At 34.8% G+C, this 16,356-nt stretch overlaps 1 protein-coding gene across 2 annotated transcripts in view; it reads left to right on the forward strand.

Annotated features, from left to right (window-relative positions):
• Positions 1-16,356, forward strand: part of LOC106462416 (diphosphoinositol polyphosphate phosphohydrolase 1-like) — a 62,263-nt gene that overhangs the window by 15,941 nt on the left and 29,966 nt on the right. For both annotated transcript variants that reach the window (XM_013922344.2, XM_022389669.1), the window contains exon 2: positions 15,242-15,397. In XM_013922344.2, the coding sequence (XP_013777798.1) occupies positions 15,242-15,397 (156 nt within the window). The remainder of the gene's footprint in view (positions 1-15,241; positions 15,398-16,356) is intronic.

Consider the following 16,356-nt stretch of genomic DNA (forward strand, 5'->3'; position numbering starts at 1 on the left):
AATTCTTCCATCGGGGATCAAGAAGGCCGTGCTCTATGCACAACTTGAGTATTTTGTAGCACGAAGCATCATTTAAATTCTTCCATCGGGGATCAAGAAGGCCGTGCTCTATGCACAACTTGAGTATTTTGTAGCACGAAGCATCATTTAAATTCTTCCATCGGGGATCAAGAAGGCCGTGCTCTATGCACAACTTGAGTATTTTGTAGCACGAAGCATCATTTAAATTCTTCCATCGGGGATCAAGAAGGCCGTGCTCTATGCACAACTTGAGTATTTTGTAGCACGATGGTGAAAAACGACAAAAAACGTGGGCACTAGTGTGGAGCAATGACATACTTTGCCGAAGCCTATTGCGGAAATATGTGCCATTGGTATGGGATAAGAAAGCCCCGCGGGAGCGAGTTTACTTTAAGCTACTCATCTTAAAGCCATCGCACGTTATAAAAATATAAGTGAACTTGAACTGTTTTACTTTTACAGCATATTCGGTTGTCTATAATTCCTCGTTGTTTGCAATCAACAAAATGAAATTCCCTGAAATAGGTACTTTGTAACCATATAAATTTCAAAGTGCTTACCTTATGTCAAAGTTGTTCAAAAATAAAACAATTAAAATCGAACTTTTATCATTCACATTTGTGCTTTCCTCACACAGGGTTACAAGAACTATAGCTACATATAATTCTCTCTGATGTCATCACGTCATACATGATAATATACAGGGGTGGCCATTTTTCCGAAGGGGACCATCTTACTTCACTTTTTCCTACACCGATTTCGCCAAGGGTAGAACAAAAAATGTTCGAAAAATATTTCAATAAATTAATATTTATAGTCAAAATAATTCTAGAGTTGGAGATTAAACTGGGCCGAAACATAGCCAAACGGTGTCCACCCTCCATTCTAATTTTGCCCATCCTTGCTTATCTAACTGAAAGAGACGTATCTATGAGAGAGAAATTATACAAACCACTCCATAATCTTCGGTATTTCCTCCCTGTATTAAGGACACATTGCTTAAACACACACACACACACACACACACACACATATATATATATATATTGTTACGACAGCGGAAGTCACGTGATGTGCGTGAGTTTCTCGAATGATCAGGGAAGTCCGCGTGTGTTCGAGATGACTTTTCGTTAGTATGTAAATATGGCAGAGAAAGCCAGCGGAGATATAGATGAATGAAGAGAGAGCAGTAGTTACTTTGAGTTCCGTGTAATTTATGATTCTGTTAGTTTCGAGGTAGTGAGCCGAAAAGTGTGTGTTTTGCACTGGTCGAGAGCGAAGTTACCGAGATTGTGAATCGCTGTGATTTATAGAGTGTATTATAAAAGTTGTTAAGTTTAAAGTGACGAGCAACGTACTGATTGTGGAACTTCTGGGTACTAAAATTTTGTATCGAGGAGGAATAAACTGGTTTAATCAAGAAATGACTTGTATAACTGAAAATCCTGGAAAGAATTTCTACCGGAAACAAACAAACAAGCAGATAGGTAACAATATATATATAGTTTTTAATTGATGTTTAAGATGCCTGTTAGTTGAGGAAAGGCCTTGTTTATACGTCACTTTATATCCGTATACTTATACACAAATTTAAATAAAATTTTACGTACATTCATTTGCACTATTTAACTTGTTCTTCAAAGGGTATTACTATTTTATAGTAATTGAAACGTCACTACAGACAGTCTGGTCATGAAAGAAGTCCACCCCTTCAGGATCCCATTTCAGCTAGTGATCAGAACACGACCATTAAAAACAACTACTACTTAATGAAATAAAGGTGATAGACGAAAAATATAATTTTGTTGTGTTAACAAGACATTGTTGTACATTGCTGGTAAAGTACTGCTCTGAGGTGCAAACAAATATGTCTATGTATGATTGGTACCCGGAAGATCTTCTTTATATCTTACTATTAGTTTATGTTCATTAAATAAACGAAAGCAAATGACATATCAAATGTTATTTACCTCCATTTTTACCTATTAATAACTCGCTACTTAATTGGCCAATCATTATTGTTTTATGTTGGGGGAATTTATTTTTGTCAAAGATACTAAGGATGTGTGTCGTTGTCACTAATTTTGAACTACCGGTCATCGGGAAGGCACCAGTCAGCATAACCTTACCAACCATGCTAAGGGACTGACTGTCACTCATATAACGCACCCACAGCTTAAACCACAGGGTCATCCAACATTAAAGAAAACAAATTATTTTGGTTTCGATAAATTTTTAATATTCCCAGTACCCCTTGAAAAAAAAGGTGTTTCTTTAATTCTGCGATGTATTACCGAATTTTAAAACAATGTAAACCTCGGTTTTAAGAAATTCTTAAAATGATGGGGAAAATACTTACTAAAATCTAAACCCGACTTTCTGGCATTTCGTTCGCATGTTCGATTTAAGTATATTGTGAGTATCGCAATTTGATGTTTCTCTCAAATTCTTAGGTTATTGGATTATAGCCTTTGTTTGCTAAAGAAACAGCAGTAAGACTTCAGAAGACATTCTGTTAGCCGTCATAAGCTATCATTTGTGGACATATTGAGTTCAGAAGTATGTACAAATGTAAAAATATTGAGGATAGAACCGCACACAATTCATATATATATATATGCAAGTCATATTACGCAATATTTCCTTTCATTGTATTTTCTCCAGAATAAGACTTTCAGAAATATAACTAAATTTCCGTAATAAACAAACGAGGTTAATTTTTTTCATAAAACATAATCGTATTAGTTATTAACGTGAAATATTTCATGTAAACATTTGCGAACTCATTCCCCATCTTTTTCGTTTCAAGTTGGTTATCCAAGTTGAGGGGAATTGAAAAATGAGTTACTGAGAACATTCTGGCTAAACAAATGCCTTTGTAAAAAATGAAGTTGGGCTGAACAAATGAAAAACTGTATTTCTCCTACTTTCCTTTAATAATTAGAAAACGGAATGTCCTTTAGATATAGACATTCCTCTATTTTACACCACCGTTTTTACATATCAAAATATTCACGTGACCTCGAAATGAGACAAAATTAGCCAAATCTTGTGTTCCTTATAGAAGTCACAGGCTACTAACACTAAGTAAGTAAAAAGTAGTTGAGCACACAAACATATAGGGAAAACTTAGCAAAATGCATGAGAATATTTTATTGATTAGCTGGAAGTTTCACTAACAGTTCCTTTTTTGTTATTAGTTTTTAACAGGAAAACAACTTCATGATATCTCAGCTTAATGTCAAAAGGTCATTGCCAATCAATATGTTTTAGTTTCGTTGGTCTTTATTGACATTCATAGGCGCCTAACACATAGGGGAGAAGGGGCACGTGCCTTCGGCTCTTTCCACTTAGTGTACGTACACTATTATTAACAACTATTTTAGATTGGCAAAATGATAAATTCATGATTATATATATATATCTTTCTACTTTCGCACAAGATTAGGCACTCCTGCTGACATTGTATGTGCGAGAAATGAATGTGATATATGCATACCATAAACTTAAACCTTCCTGTAATTATTGGATAAGATGTTGTGTACATTTACAAATAGTACTGTTTTCAGCCAACAAACCCGTTACTGACTTTTTCACAAGTATGACCCTGAGGTTTGTCACCTCTGTAATTGTTACCGTTCGAGACTGTCTCTGTCTGCTCATTGTCTGTTGGGCTTTGATAACCATGAAGCTGGTCTTGTGAGGTTATAATGTGAAAAGTTAGAGCTTTTTCAAATAATGTTTGCTCCGGATTGGTCGAATTCTGTAGACTTCTACTCAGCTTTTAAAGAAAGCACAGTGCTAACATTGTATGTGCGAGAAATGAGTGAGATATATTTATATTATAAACTAAAACCTTTTTATAAGTATTAGATAAGAAATCATAGTGTTAGACGACAGCTAATATCGAAGTATCTAAATTAAATTCTGCTTTTATTTTTCATTTAATCATCTTTTGTCGCAATTCTCACATCCAGTGGTCAGGTTCTGTCATATCACTGCGAATCTGTTTGGTATGTTTAACTAAAGGCGGAAACACTATAATTAATTAAAAGACTGCCTGGATTGCATTTCAAATTAATATTTGACTGGCGTACTCAACTACATTTCTACTTCCAGTTCCATTCCAAATAGTAGCCTCAATAACTTTTAAGTTACCTTTCAAAACTGAACCTTTTGTTGCCTGTCAACAAGGATCCGGTACATTTATCCTAGAAGTTAAGCACTGCATACGTCAATTCCTTCAAAGTGATTTTTTATACGTTTCTTTGTGTAAGGCTTCAGCAACCTAATAAAGTACGTGTTTATTCACAATAACAACATCTGTACGTTTTATTCTCTTTACACAAGTCGTTTCGTCAAACTCCGCCAACCAGATTCCTCGAAACACCTGCTTTGTGACGATATTTTCACCTGTGTGTTAACATTCCGTAGACCAGAATATTACCAGGGTTGTGATAGCTCAATGTTTCTCCCTTGATTTGCTGTTAATTGAGAGTTGAAAACAAAGTTATGTGTTATTAATTATAGCGACACGATAAAAATATTTCATTTATACATATGAATATGGTGAATTGTATACCACATTATTTGATTACAAGTTACAGCTTTTACAATAAGGAAGATTATTTTTAAAACAAGTACGATGTTTCGATCAACTGGTGCGATCATTGTCAAGTACACGAGTGATCGAAACGTTGTACCTGTTCTAAATAGTAATCTTCCCTGCTGTAAAAACTGTAACCTGTAATAAAATAATACTTAATCAGTAAGTAAACGTAAAAACGAAACTATCTGACACATTGTTGTTTCTTATTAAAACAGAGTTTAAAGTTCAATTTTTCCTGTCATATTCTTTAAGAATCGACTCTAAGTTGGTAGTAGATATTATGTGAAATAAATTTCTCGATTCCTCTAACTACCCTCCCTTTCTAGAGGAATATGAGGTTCTTGTTAAGTTCTGAGTCAAATTAAGTAGAGAAAAGATTTCAGTTTGTAAGCAATCGAATAGTTTGATAAGTTTAATCCTGCCACAAACTTGGTGAATTTTATTTTAAATTTAGCTTCTCATAGTTTTACTCGCCCAATTGGAACTCCTTAAATACAGAAATATCAATTGAGAATAAATTGGTCATTTATATAATATCGCATTATAGTTGATTTTATGTAAAATATGGATAGCACTGTCGAAGTTGATGTTTGGAGAATATAAAACCCTTGGTCTGTTCTTACATTAACTTTTGTTTTAATCTGAAAATTTCTTAGCAGTAATCTCTTTTTTCAGATATAGTAATTAAGGAAATGTTACGATTTCAAAAAAATCTTATTTTTCTAACTTTTCTATCGTTGCGGTTAATTGTTAATGTAAATTAACATTTTTGTAGACTTGTGGAGTTCATATTTTCTCTTTACTTATTGATTGCAAGACTGTGGTGTTTTAACACAACGTGCAACTCATGTGCGATGCTAAGCAAAGTTAAACCGATGGCTAAGAGTTTAGGAGTATTGGTTAATTAACAACGATTTTATCATTCTGTTAATTTTTTTTTCTAAATTTAGAGGCACTGTATTTAGATAAGATGTTGGTAATTTCTTTCTCGTTTTCTTGTGTTCATATAAATGTACTGTTAATCCCATTCTTGTTCTTGTTTCTTTCTTATTTCTGAATAATACAAGTGGTATTAAAAGAGATTCCAACCGTAAGATTTTTTCCTTCCAACACTTCGATCCAGCACAATAATATTATCACTCTCACGCAGACCAAGAGTTTACTGTTGTGTGGCTAACTACGATGTTTGAGCCACCGATCAATAACGATTAGAGGAAGCTATTTAGAAACATTCCACAAGGACAGTTTACACGACACGGTAACTGCCACCACACGACTTATTTATATAGTTTGTAGTTGGCATCAAAGTCTGCAGCAAGAAAATCAAAAATAAGGGTTTCTTTTTAATGAACTTGGTTTGGATATAAATATAGTCACAGGTTTAAATCAACTGTTTTTTTTTATATGATCATATAGGCATGGGCGTCCGCAGAAATTTTTCCGGGGGGGGGATTTACCAGGGGGGTCGGATAAAGTAGTGTGAAAATTTGAATTAAATAAATAATTCATATACATATGCTGAATGAATAAAGAAATAATTGTATTTCTCATTTTCCAGGGGGACAAGTGCCTCTTCTTGCCCCCCTAATTTATTTAATTTACTTGTCATTAGATATTATTATAAGGCCTGTTATACTTTTTATGGCCCGGCATGGCCAGGTGGATAAGGCGCTCGACTCACAATCTGAGGGTCGCGGGTTCTAATCCCCGTCCCACCAAACATGCTCGCCCTTTCAGCCGTGGGGGCGTTATAATGTGACGGTCAATCCCACTATTCGTTGGTAAAAGAGTAGCCCAAGAGTTGGCGGTGGGTGGTGATGACTAGCTGGCTTGATAAGTAGCTTATAATTCATATAGTTATTTATTTACCTCCTTCTATATTCTCTGGATATACACTCAAAAATATTCGGTGTGTTGGAAATAGATATCAACATTAAGACAAAGCTTGCATACTAAACGGTAGTAACATTCATACTACAAAATTTAAAATATGTTAATCTACATGAGCGCGTTTTCCTCTACTCCCTGTAGACACAGTCATGGGATATAAACACATCACGAATAAAGACACATAACTCTGTTTGTATCTGTTTGCTTTGATTAAAAAGAAATATTTTTTAGCACATGCTAGACTCTTGCCATTTTTATCAACCTTCCTTTCGTCAAATTGGCAATGAATTAACCATTTTGTCCACTCATCACTTTTTGGTACTATGTGTTGGTTTCTTATTTCTATCTATCATTTATAAGCATGAACAACTAACTAGTCGTATGACCAGCTATCTGAGTTAATTTCACAATATGTCTGCCGGGATATTTTTATGTTCATTGTCACCTGCGATCATTGGTTTTGATCTATCAATCACTTTATCTCTGTCACTTGTTCTTTGGTAGGTCAGCGGTACGTGTACGGACTTACAATGCTAAAATCTGAGGTTTGATTCCCCGTGTTGAATAGAATGCAGATAGCACATTGTATAGCACTAAGAAATACCAACAACTCTTTTACTTTGTATATGCGTATCTAGGTTTTTAAAATTCAAAGATTGACTGTTGAGGTATTTCAGTTGAAAGTAATTATAACAACTGAGATTTGAATTAACTTGCGCTATTATGCAATAAAACTAGCGCGCTATTGTAAAATACATTACCAAAACTGTTAGTACAACATATCTCCAACTAATAAAGTAATCAAACCAACTCAAGTCCAGATGCCACCAGGAAAAGAGTTTACTGACCTTCAAAGAAGAATGGTTATTGGACTCATAATTGGAGTTATGGAAGTCCATTCAGCTCACTTCATCGTTCTTAGATTACTTATAGCTAATGTTCTAAATATATAGCAAATTACAGGATATGCCAATGTAGAATATTGGCAGAGGCTCTCAAAATTTATCGCTTTTCTATCCACGAAAGCTTAAAGATGTTTTGGGAAACCAAAGTAAGCATATGATATTACATTTATTGCCCAGTACGCTGATGAGAGTCAATGATTACATGTTAGCAGAACCAGATCAGAACCCTTGTGCTGCTAGAGTTCACGGGTGAGCTCAGTAAAACCGATTAGCTGCTAATCACAACTGGACTGCAAGGCGTCAGCTCTTATGGTGCCTTTAACATTGGAATTCAAGGATTCAAACATTTTTTCAGCCTCCAAATATATTATAAGTCTTTATGATCACTCATAGTACTGCCATATGTAAATGTTCTAATAATATCTGCTTTCTTAGTTACATGCACAGCAATTACTCATTTATATATAAACATCTTGCCGATGAAAATTGCTTTATGTTTTAGAAAGTAAAGTTCATAACGCCCTTTTGGCCTTATTGATTTTGCAGTTAACAAACCGCTTGGCTATTACAATCTAGTGCATACATTTCATCGTGAAAAACCATTCGAGAGCTGGTAAAGCAAGAAATGGGACACCCTTTCAGTCACTGATCTTAAAATCAAATGACTGTCTTAACTGCTAATCTAGTAATTAATTCTAGCCTTATTTAATAGGAAATTGTTTTTTGCACTTGGACAACCATCAGAGTTGTCATTTGTCTCCTCCACAGGTGATTTATCATGATTCCTCTTGGATAACTAGATAAGTACTTCAAGCATCTCCATCCTTATCAGCTGGGTTGAGATTATAAAAAAAAAACAGCACTGTTCTTATTTTTTGAGTCACCAGTTTAACCTCTGATTACTTGTCTAGCCAATGCACAAGAGATTTATGAGTAACATATGGCATAACTCGTCAATGTGTTCAACATGCACTATGGACCAACCTATTGGCTAATGAGATTGAGGGTCTGTCCAGTCAGGATTAAGTTGCTTCTATGCTGGTGGTACGTACCAAAGCCATATGACAGCCATTCCTAGCTGTTGACAAACTTAATCATTCCATATAATCTTGCAGACCATGTGAGATGTCTGCTCTAAGGAGCAGGCCATACATTATATCCGCATTAGTAAACATGAACATGTTTGACACACAACCATTTGACCTCATGACGTACACCATTGTTCATCCAGTTAGTTCTGTTAGGACTAACAGACTATAAAAACATCAGTTTGATAGTTTATATTACCTAGGGTGTTAAGGATAAATGTGCATTATTACCACACCCAATACTCTACATATTTGGGAGAACAGTTAACTATTGAACTTAGCTCCCTGGTTAATGTGAATTTCTTCATTTGGGGCAAATCGTGATATTCACTGCTGCACAAACACATCAATGACGGATTGTGGTAATCTATTAAACAACATATACTGATTATCGTGTTCAGTCTCTGGGAAAAGACCAGCAATGCCAAGGACTATTCTCTGCAATGGAGAACAAACAGATTTCTGCTGAAGTCTTCTGTCTTGGCTGTTTTCTTTGTTACTCTGAGCAGAACATGTCATAAAATGTTTACACTGCTGTTGAATATCTCAACTTGCATTTAGCCAGTAGATTTGCCATTGCACATTAGCAAGGTACATTTAACATCTTGGTAGCCTCCGGTCCAATGCAGTAACGTCTAAAGTATTTTCTGCCTGAGGTCGACCTCCAGGAATCAAAGGTTGAGAATCACGTTTCGGTTACTTATAACAATGATACAGCACACCTTCCTGCAATCGTAGCTGTAGTACAAGTGCCAAAAGTTATGTGTATCCATCCTACTTTCCTCAATCTTTGCTGGCTGCTCTTCATCTTACTATATGGCAAGGAGTACTCACATTAAACCTAGGTTCTTCAGTTGCTCTTCCCAGAACTCCTGCAGAACTAATTGTGGTATCCAACCACTACTGAAATTTCTTACTGCATGGTTAGAGATTACTGTTGTGGTAATAACTTTAACTTCAAATGAACAGACAGGTTCTTGCCACGCAGCATGTATCTCTTTTGTCGACCCTGGTGATGATTACATGCAATAGTCTCTTGTGGATCTTTAAAGTTAGTAAGCTACTTCAGTGACACATGATCTACACGACTGATGTACTTTCTACCATACAAGTAGTGGCAATAATGTTTAACGGTTTAGACAGCTACAAGCAGTTTTTTATTATCATGCAGTATATACTTTCAGGACCAATCAATGCATGACTTGTGTACGTTATTACGCGTTATATTCTGTCCTGCAACTGCAACAATGCTGCTCTACTTCTACTCCATTTCCACATCGCTGGCATCAGTCTCCAGCAGGAATTAACAATCTTATCTCGTCGTGGGTGTGCAATCACTGGATCTTCACTAAAGCACATTTTAGAAAATGAGATGTCGGTCACATTCTGTAATGCAGCTTTGGATTAGTAAACCTATTAAAACATTATGAAATAAACAGTATATGAAAAATACTAATATGTTTATTTCGAAGAGCTTTCAGTATGTTACAAGTCTGTGTAACTTGTGTATGCATCCTGCTGATATCTTTCTGCAAAGGAATCTGGAACATTACGTTATACGAAATATGATATTTAATTGAATCTTGATTTGTTATATGCATCTGTAAACAGTCGTGCTTAGTATGTAGCTAATTAAGTTTTTCAGTATCACATTTTTATTTTTTGGATATAATAAAACTACCGTGAATAATAAGCTGTGCAATCTTTGTTGGTTAACTAAATATACATGTGAGGTATCTCGTACTTAAAAATACAAATATATGAATGTCTTACAACATGATTCAAAGAAATAATACACAAAACAATTTTTCGCCAGAATTACTTTTTTGTTTACGCCTTTTTGAATGCAGCTGATTGATTTATATGTAGGAGTACTTTTAAAGCATATTTTAGAAAGTGAAATCACACTCGAGTGTGTTTGTTTGATGTCTAGCACAAAGCTACACAATAAGCTATGTGTACTTTGTCCACCGCGGATATCGAAAGCCAATATTTAGCATTATAAGCTTTGTACTTAATAGCATTGGAGAATATAGGAATATGGATCATCCAGTAAGAAACCTGCAACAAGTACCCCAAACATGGTAAGCAAAGTACAGTGTAATAAGTGAGAATCTGTGGTCACTAAGGTCAGTGGTAAATTCCATTCACATGTCCAAGGTAATATAATCAAGAAGGGTATTTGTCTATAAAAGTAACATAAGTCACTTGCACACAAGTTATTTCCAAGACATATTCGTTCAACTGTCGTACTTCAAACAGCTGAAGAATTAAATGGGTAGTCATGCTATTCCATACGAAGATAGTCTGTTTAACTCACCAGACTTAGTACCTATGGACTATTGAAACACTAAATGAATTATAGAATGCATGCAGGGAAGAGTTGTGTGCTATAAACATGTCATTCTTACGACATAACCTTTTACAATGAAGACTATGCTGCAGAGCTTTTATCAAGATGTATGGTCGTCAGATAGAGCATGGCCGGAAGTGGTGACATGGATTGTAACGACGTGGTGAGGCTCCAAAATCGTTTTAATATAACGTACTCAACCTCTGTAAATGAATAATTAACTACTATGCTGGCGTTTATATTCACCGAGAATACAGGGTACAGCGTATAATATGTGTTTGTTGTGAGAAATTACGCATGCATAGATTGTATTTGATATTTAGAAGAACTTGTACAAAATTATGTTCGCCATCATGATAGCAAAAAGATCATTTTGTAACGATCTCAATGGTATTTGTTGATGTTCAAACACAAATAATGCAAAACGTAGAATTCAAATAATAAACCTTTTCCCCCCAAAACAAGTACCACATTGTACTCGAAAGATTTATCCACAAATAAATAAATAAATCAGCAGTAATAGTACGAAATATCATTTGTAAGATTTTTGTTTTCGAGGTAACTTCTGTTTCAAAGGTTTCATGGATACTTGTCGAAACGGCATGGTGATATTACGTCGATTTCTTAAAGATTTATTGTAATGGGAAAAATGTATTTTAGAATTATTTCTGGTTTAGTTAAATTATTTTACATAATGTTGTTTTCCCTGCGATTAACATTTTGTTGTATGACGTGTGAAGCTAATAGCTTTATAATAAAATATAAAATAATTTTATTGAGTAAAGGTATGAATGTTTATGATATAACTTTGACAACTAATTAAACAGTGAATGATCTTTTATGCTGAGATAATAGAGCTGATAATTGGGTAATAAATTTATGTAATTTTTAACAAAACCTTTTTGGGAGTTCAGTTTGCTGGTTACTTTTGTACTGGTATTTTCAGTCTAAGTGACATCTTTAGTACACGTGGACTAACAACTGGGCAAGTATAGAATTGACAAGAGGGAAGACAGCTAGTCTGCAGCACCCCGCCACAAGGGATTTGTCCGGCTATGAACCAAATAACGGAACTGACCGTCACTCTTAGAACGACGAACTCTGAATGTGAACAATGTGAAACATTTTGTTAGACCAGTTATTTTCAACATCCCAAAATGATTTATTAATTTAACAAAATAGAGTCGTTTGTGTTCAAACGCAATTCTTTGTGTGATTACTAGCCTAAGAAAGCTCGAAAAGATCTGTACATAATGCTACAATTCAGTATAATCGTGACACAGTTCGTAAATATAGTGCTGGAAGGAGTTGGTATCCTTTAGATTTAGAAGCTTTCAAAAATTTAGACTTAAGTTATTTAATGTATATGTATAGTGTCCAATTGGAATGTGACATTTCACAAACCTGAAAGTATTGCGTATATGGTAAAATAAACGAAGTAATAATTCTCTAAATGTATGCTGTAACATACATACTGACACACATCTTGTATAAAGGAATACTTAAAAAAATCCACTTGCGTAAGAAACTTGTGTGTCAGAACAGTCTTTTATTTTGTAAAATAAAATTTTTTGGTGCCTTCTTAATGTTGGACTCCGTGAATAAACGTGGATATAGGTGGCACCACAAATGTTGTTTTGTGCAAAGCTATACAATTGGTTATCTGCACTCTGTCCACCGTGGAGAATCGAACCCTGGATTTTAGCGTTGTAAATCAATAAACTTATCATCGACCCACCGGGGTGACAGTCACTACACATACCTCACTCGTAAATAACAAAAGTGGCCTGTAGAAAAGCTTATAACAGGTAGCGCTACAATCACAGTGATTTGTTTCTTGTTCTGTTATAAAGTGTGATTGACCTTGCAGAAACATGGCTAGAAGGTGGCGCCAGAATTACAGCTATTATTTTGCTTACTAATAACACAGGGAACTTTAGACAGGTGTTTATAAGTTGTGGTAATAAAAGTACACTGGTCTCCTTCTGATCAATGAAGTGTACGAGTGAACTAACAAGTGAGATAATCACAAATGTATATATTACAAGGTATCGTATCAAGCTTTCATATAAAAAAAAAACAGCTACTGTATAGTTAAGTCGTATATTATACTCTCTGTGACGTAGTATTATTCATTGTGCTCTTTAATCCGGCTTTTCTTATAGCATTTCTATAGCATTAATTTAACATTCATTAAGATAAGGAGACGTGTTCGTGCTGTGTTCGTTTTTTCACGAGTTTATGGCTATTCATACTTATAACATTAAATCAATACCTTTGTATTACATACTTCATGTTTCTAAACACAGATATATTCATTTACATGTGGAAATCTTGGTTCTGGGCCAGGCAAAATAACCCTTAAAATACTCTATAAAAAAATTCACCTAATCCAGTAATGAGCTGTTAAAAGCGACATCGTTTTCAGAAACTCAGAAGGTATGATAGGACTAGTATTGGAGTATGTCTCTTGTGTTATTTAATGCAAAAGGAAAAGTATGTATGTTCTGCTTTCCATGTTTATAAAGGTGACGAACAGCTTAGCTAATCCGCTGTAAAGTTTATTATTCATGTGGGTTCACCAAAAGATGCACGTATAGTTTACGATATAATGGCCTGATAACAGACTCTTCCGTTTGTTTACAGTTTAGCTGTTTAATAGTGTTTAAAGTTTGATATTGATTGAATTCGCTTTCTGTTGAGTATGTTTAACAAAGTTTTGAGCGCCTTGGATAATTGAATATTTATGAAAGCTTGTAACTTCTCCGGGACTCAAAGGATTTGAATACAAATTTTCTCTTCCATTGAAACAGTATATGCACTGCAAAGTGAACAAAGTAGAAAGCTGAGAGAGGCAATAACCGTTTTCAGTGGACATAAGATTGAGTGGTATGCAAATACCTTTAAAAATGGCTCTTACGATAAAGATGGCCCTATAGAACGCAATTTAAAAGGACCTTAAAAATACATATCTCGGAACCTTTTTTCTTACTTCATTGACCCTCTCTCTACATCTGGGAAAAGTATTCTTGATATGTATATTTTTTCCACGAAGTTCAACGTATTAATGCAAGTTATTTTATAAATATTGAAAAAATAAGAAGTGAATCTGAGCTAAAGAAGTCGGTTTTCTTTCATCGCTCTATGTGTCTTTATCATCTTCTACATACTGTAGACATAGTAATTTAAATGTAATGTTTAATCGTTCTCTAAACTCTTATTCTTTTGTATATAGGCCTGGTGTGGCCTAGCGGTTAGGGCACTCGACTCGCGATCTGCGGGTTCGAATCTAGTTGCCGAACATACCCGCCCCTTCAGTCGTGGGGTCGTTATAATGTTACGATCAATTCCACTATTCGTTGGTAAAAGAGTAGCCCAAGAGTTGGCAGTGGGTGGTGTTGTATATATTTCATGCGTGCTATAAAGCGATATAAATCTAAGGAGTAATGAACCTGAAATGTCTGTTAAGTCTCGTTTTTTTTAACAGAATTTCCATGGATTTACTTCACTTTGTATGGTTGGTGATTCTTTAACTGGAAGTTTGCTGTACTTTAGAGAATGCATGCTGTGCGTAGCCGATGAGCAAAATATTAGCTTAAATATCCTTAAAAAAACAAAGGTAAATCCTTTGCTTATGATGATGTTTCTTATGCCTGAGGGCGAGGGACGAGGGAAGACTAGTTCAGCATCTTAAGAGGTTCCAAATAATTCGAAAACTACTGTTATTTTTATAACAACATAGTATTGTTGTTTGTATTTAAGTGCAAAACTATACAATGAGACTTCTATCGCTATAAGTCTTTAAGCTTACTGTTGAGACACCGGTGGGACCACCATAGTATATAGTGTAAGTTATCTCAAGTCAAAATATAATACCTGTTTTATGCCCTAAAAAGTTGGCATTATAAATGTTGTTAAAAAAATAGATTTATAAGGTTGCTGGAATACTGCTATTTTTTTAGAACAAAGCTACACACTAAGCTACCTGTGCTCTGTCCACCGCATTGATCAAATCCCGGATGTTATTGTTTTAAGCCTGTAAAATTATTGCTGGCCTACCAGGGTACAGTACAGTTGGTAGAATGTTAATCATACACAAAACAACAACACTTGGAAGTGTTTGTTTATATTTTCACTCCGTGTTCATTCAGGATGTTTAAGAAACAGGCGTAACGCGTAACATCGTTTATTACGCGCGAAAGCTGATTGTTTAATACTGTGAGCTTCGTTAATTAATTGGAATGTTTTTTATTAATTAGACTCTTTTCTTGTCGATCCTCCTTTATATATCATTTCAAACATCTATTTTTATTCTGATTTTAATCTTTTTCGTAAGTTAAAAAAAAACAACAACATTAAATTTATATTATTTTAGGTATTACTAGTGACTAGTGGTCGGGTCCCCGGGCAGTGGATAGTCCCAGGCGGTGGACTTGAACCAGACGAAGAACCAAGCATTGCAGCTATAAGAGAAGTCATGGAGGAGGCTGGTGTACGAGGAACCTTAGGACGGTTTCTAGGAACCTTTGAGGTGGTGTATTATAACTCGTTTTTCTCACGTTTTTAGCTAATCGAATGCACACATGTTTAGTGTTTTGTTTGTTAGGTGTCTGATTTAATATCACTCAAATTTATCTATAACTAAACATTTAAATGTAAGCACGCATTGATGTAACAAAAAAATGAATCAGTTCACACTTTAGAGTTTCGCAAGATTAGTTTAAACTTCAGATTCGCCAATATTAGACTTTCACGAATTCTCAGTTGCTCTGTATTTATTCTTAACTCGACCAACTATCACATGCATATCACTATTTATAGCAGTTAAGACATGTCGTACTATGCATTCGGAATTTTCAGGTTTCCTGCAAATATACTTTTTATGCCAAATTTATGGTAAATTCTATACTCTTTGCCATGTAATTAAGACATTTAAGTCACAAAACAACTTGTTATTCTTAGGTATTGTACCCTTGACATTTATATATGTCGCCTTATACGGTTTAAACATATACCTAGTTCGAAAAAAGGTTTCTATCCCAGGCAGAGTTATACAGATCAGGTGCGTGTTAAATAACTATGCATTTCAAGTTATTTGTGTTCTGTAAAGTACGTAATCAGACAGAATTTCGTAAGAAACTTGCATTGAAACTATTAGCGAAAATATTACCAACAGCAAATGTACCCAAATGACGAATCAATGCATTTTAATTATTATAATTTATTGTTTTATGATATTGGGATGACAACTGAAGATATCGCTGACAGTAGGGGTACCAATTTGGTGAATCAATGCATTTTAATTATTATAATTTATTGTTTTATGATATTGGGATGACAACTGAAAATATCGCTGACAGTAGGGGTACCAATTTGGTGAATCAATGCATTTTAATTATTATAATTTATTGTTTTATGATATTGAGATGACAAGTGAAAATATCGCTGACAGTAGGGGTACCAATTTGGTGAATCAATGCATTTTAATTA

Source organism: Limulus polyphemus, unplaced genomic scaffold (assembly GCF_000517525.1).
Source record: "Limulus polyphemus unplaced genomic scaffold, Limulus_polyphemus-2.1.2 Scaffold1161, whole genome shotgun sequence".
NCBI classification, from domain to species: Eukaryota; Metazoa; Arthropoda; class Merostomata; order Xiphosura; family Limulidae; genus Limulus; species Limulus polyphemus.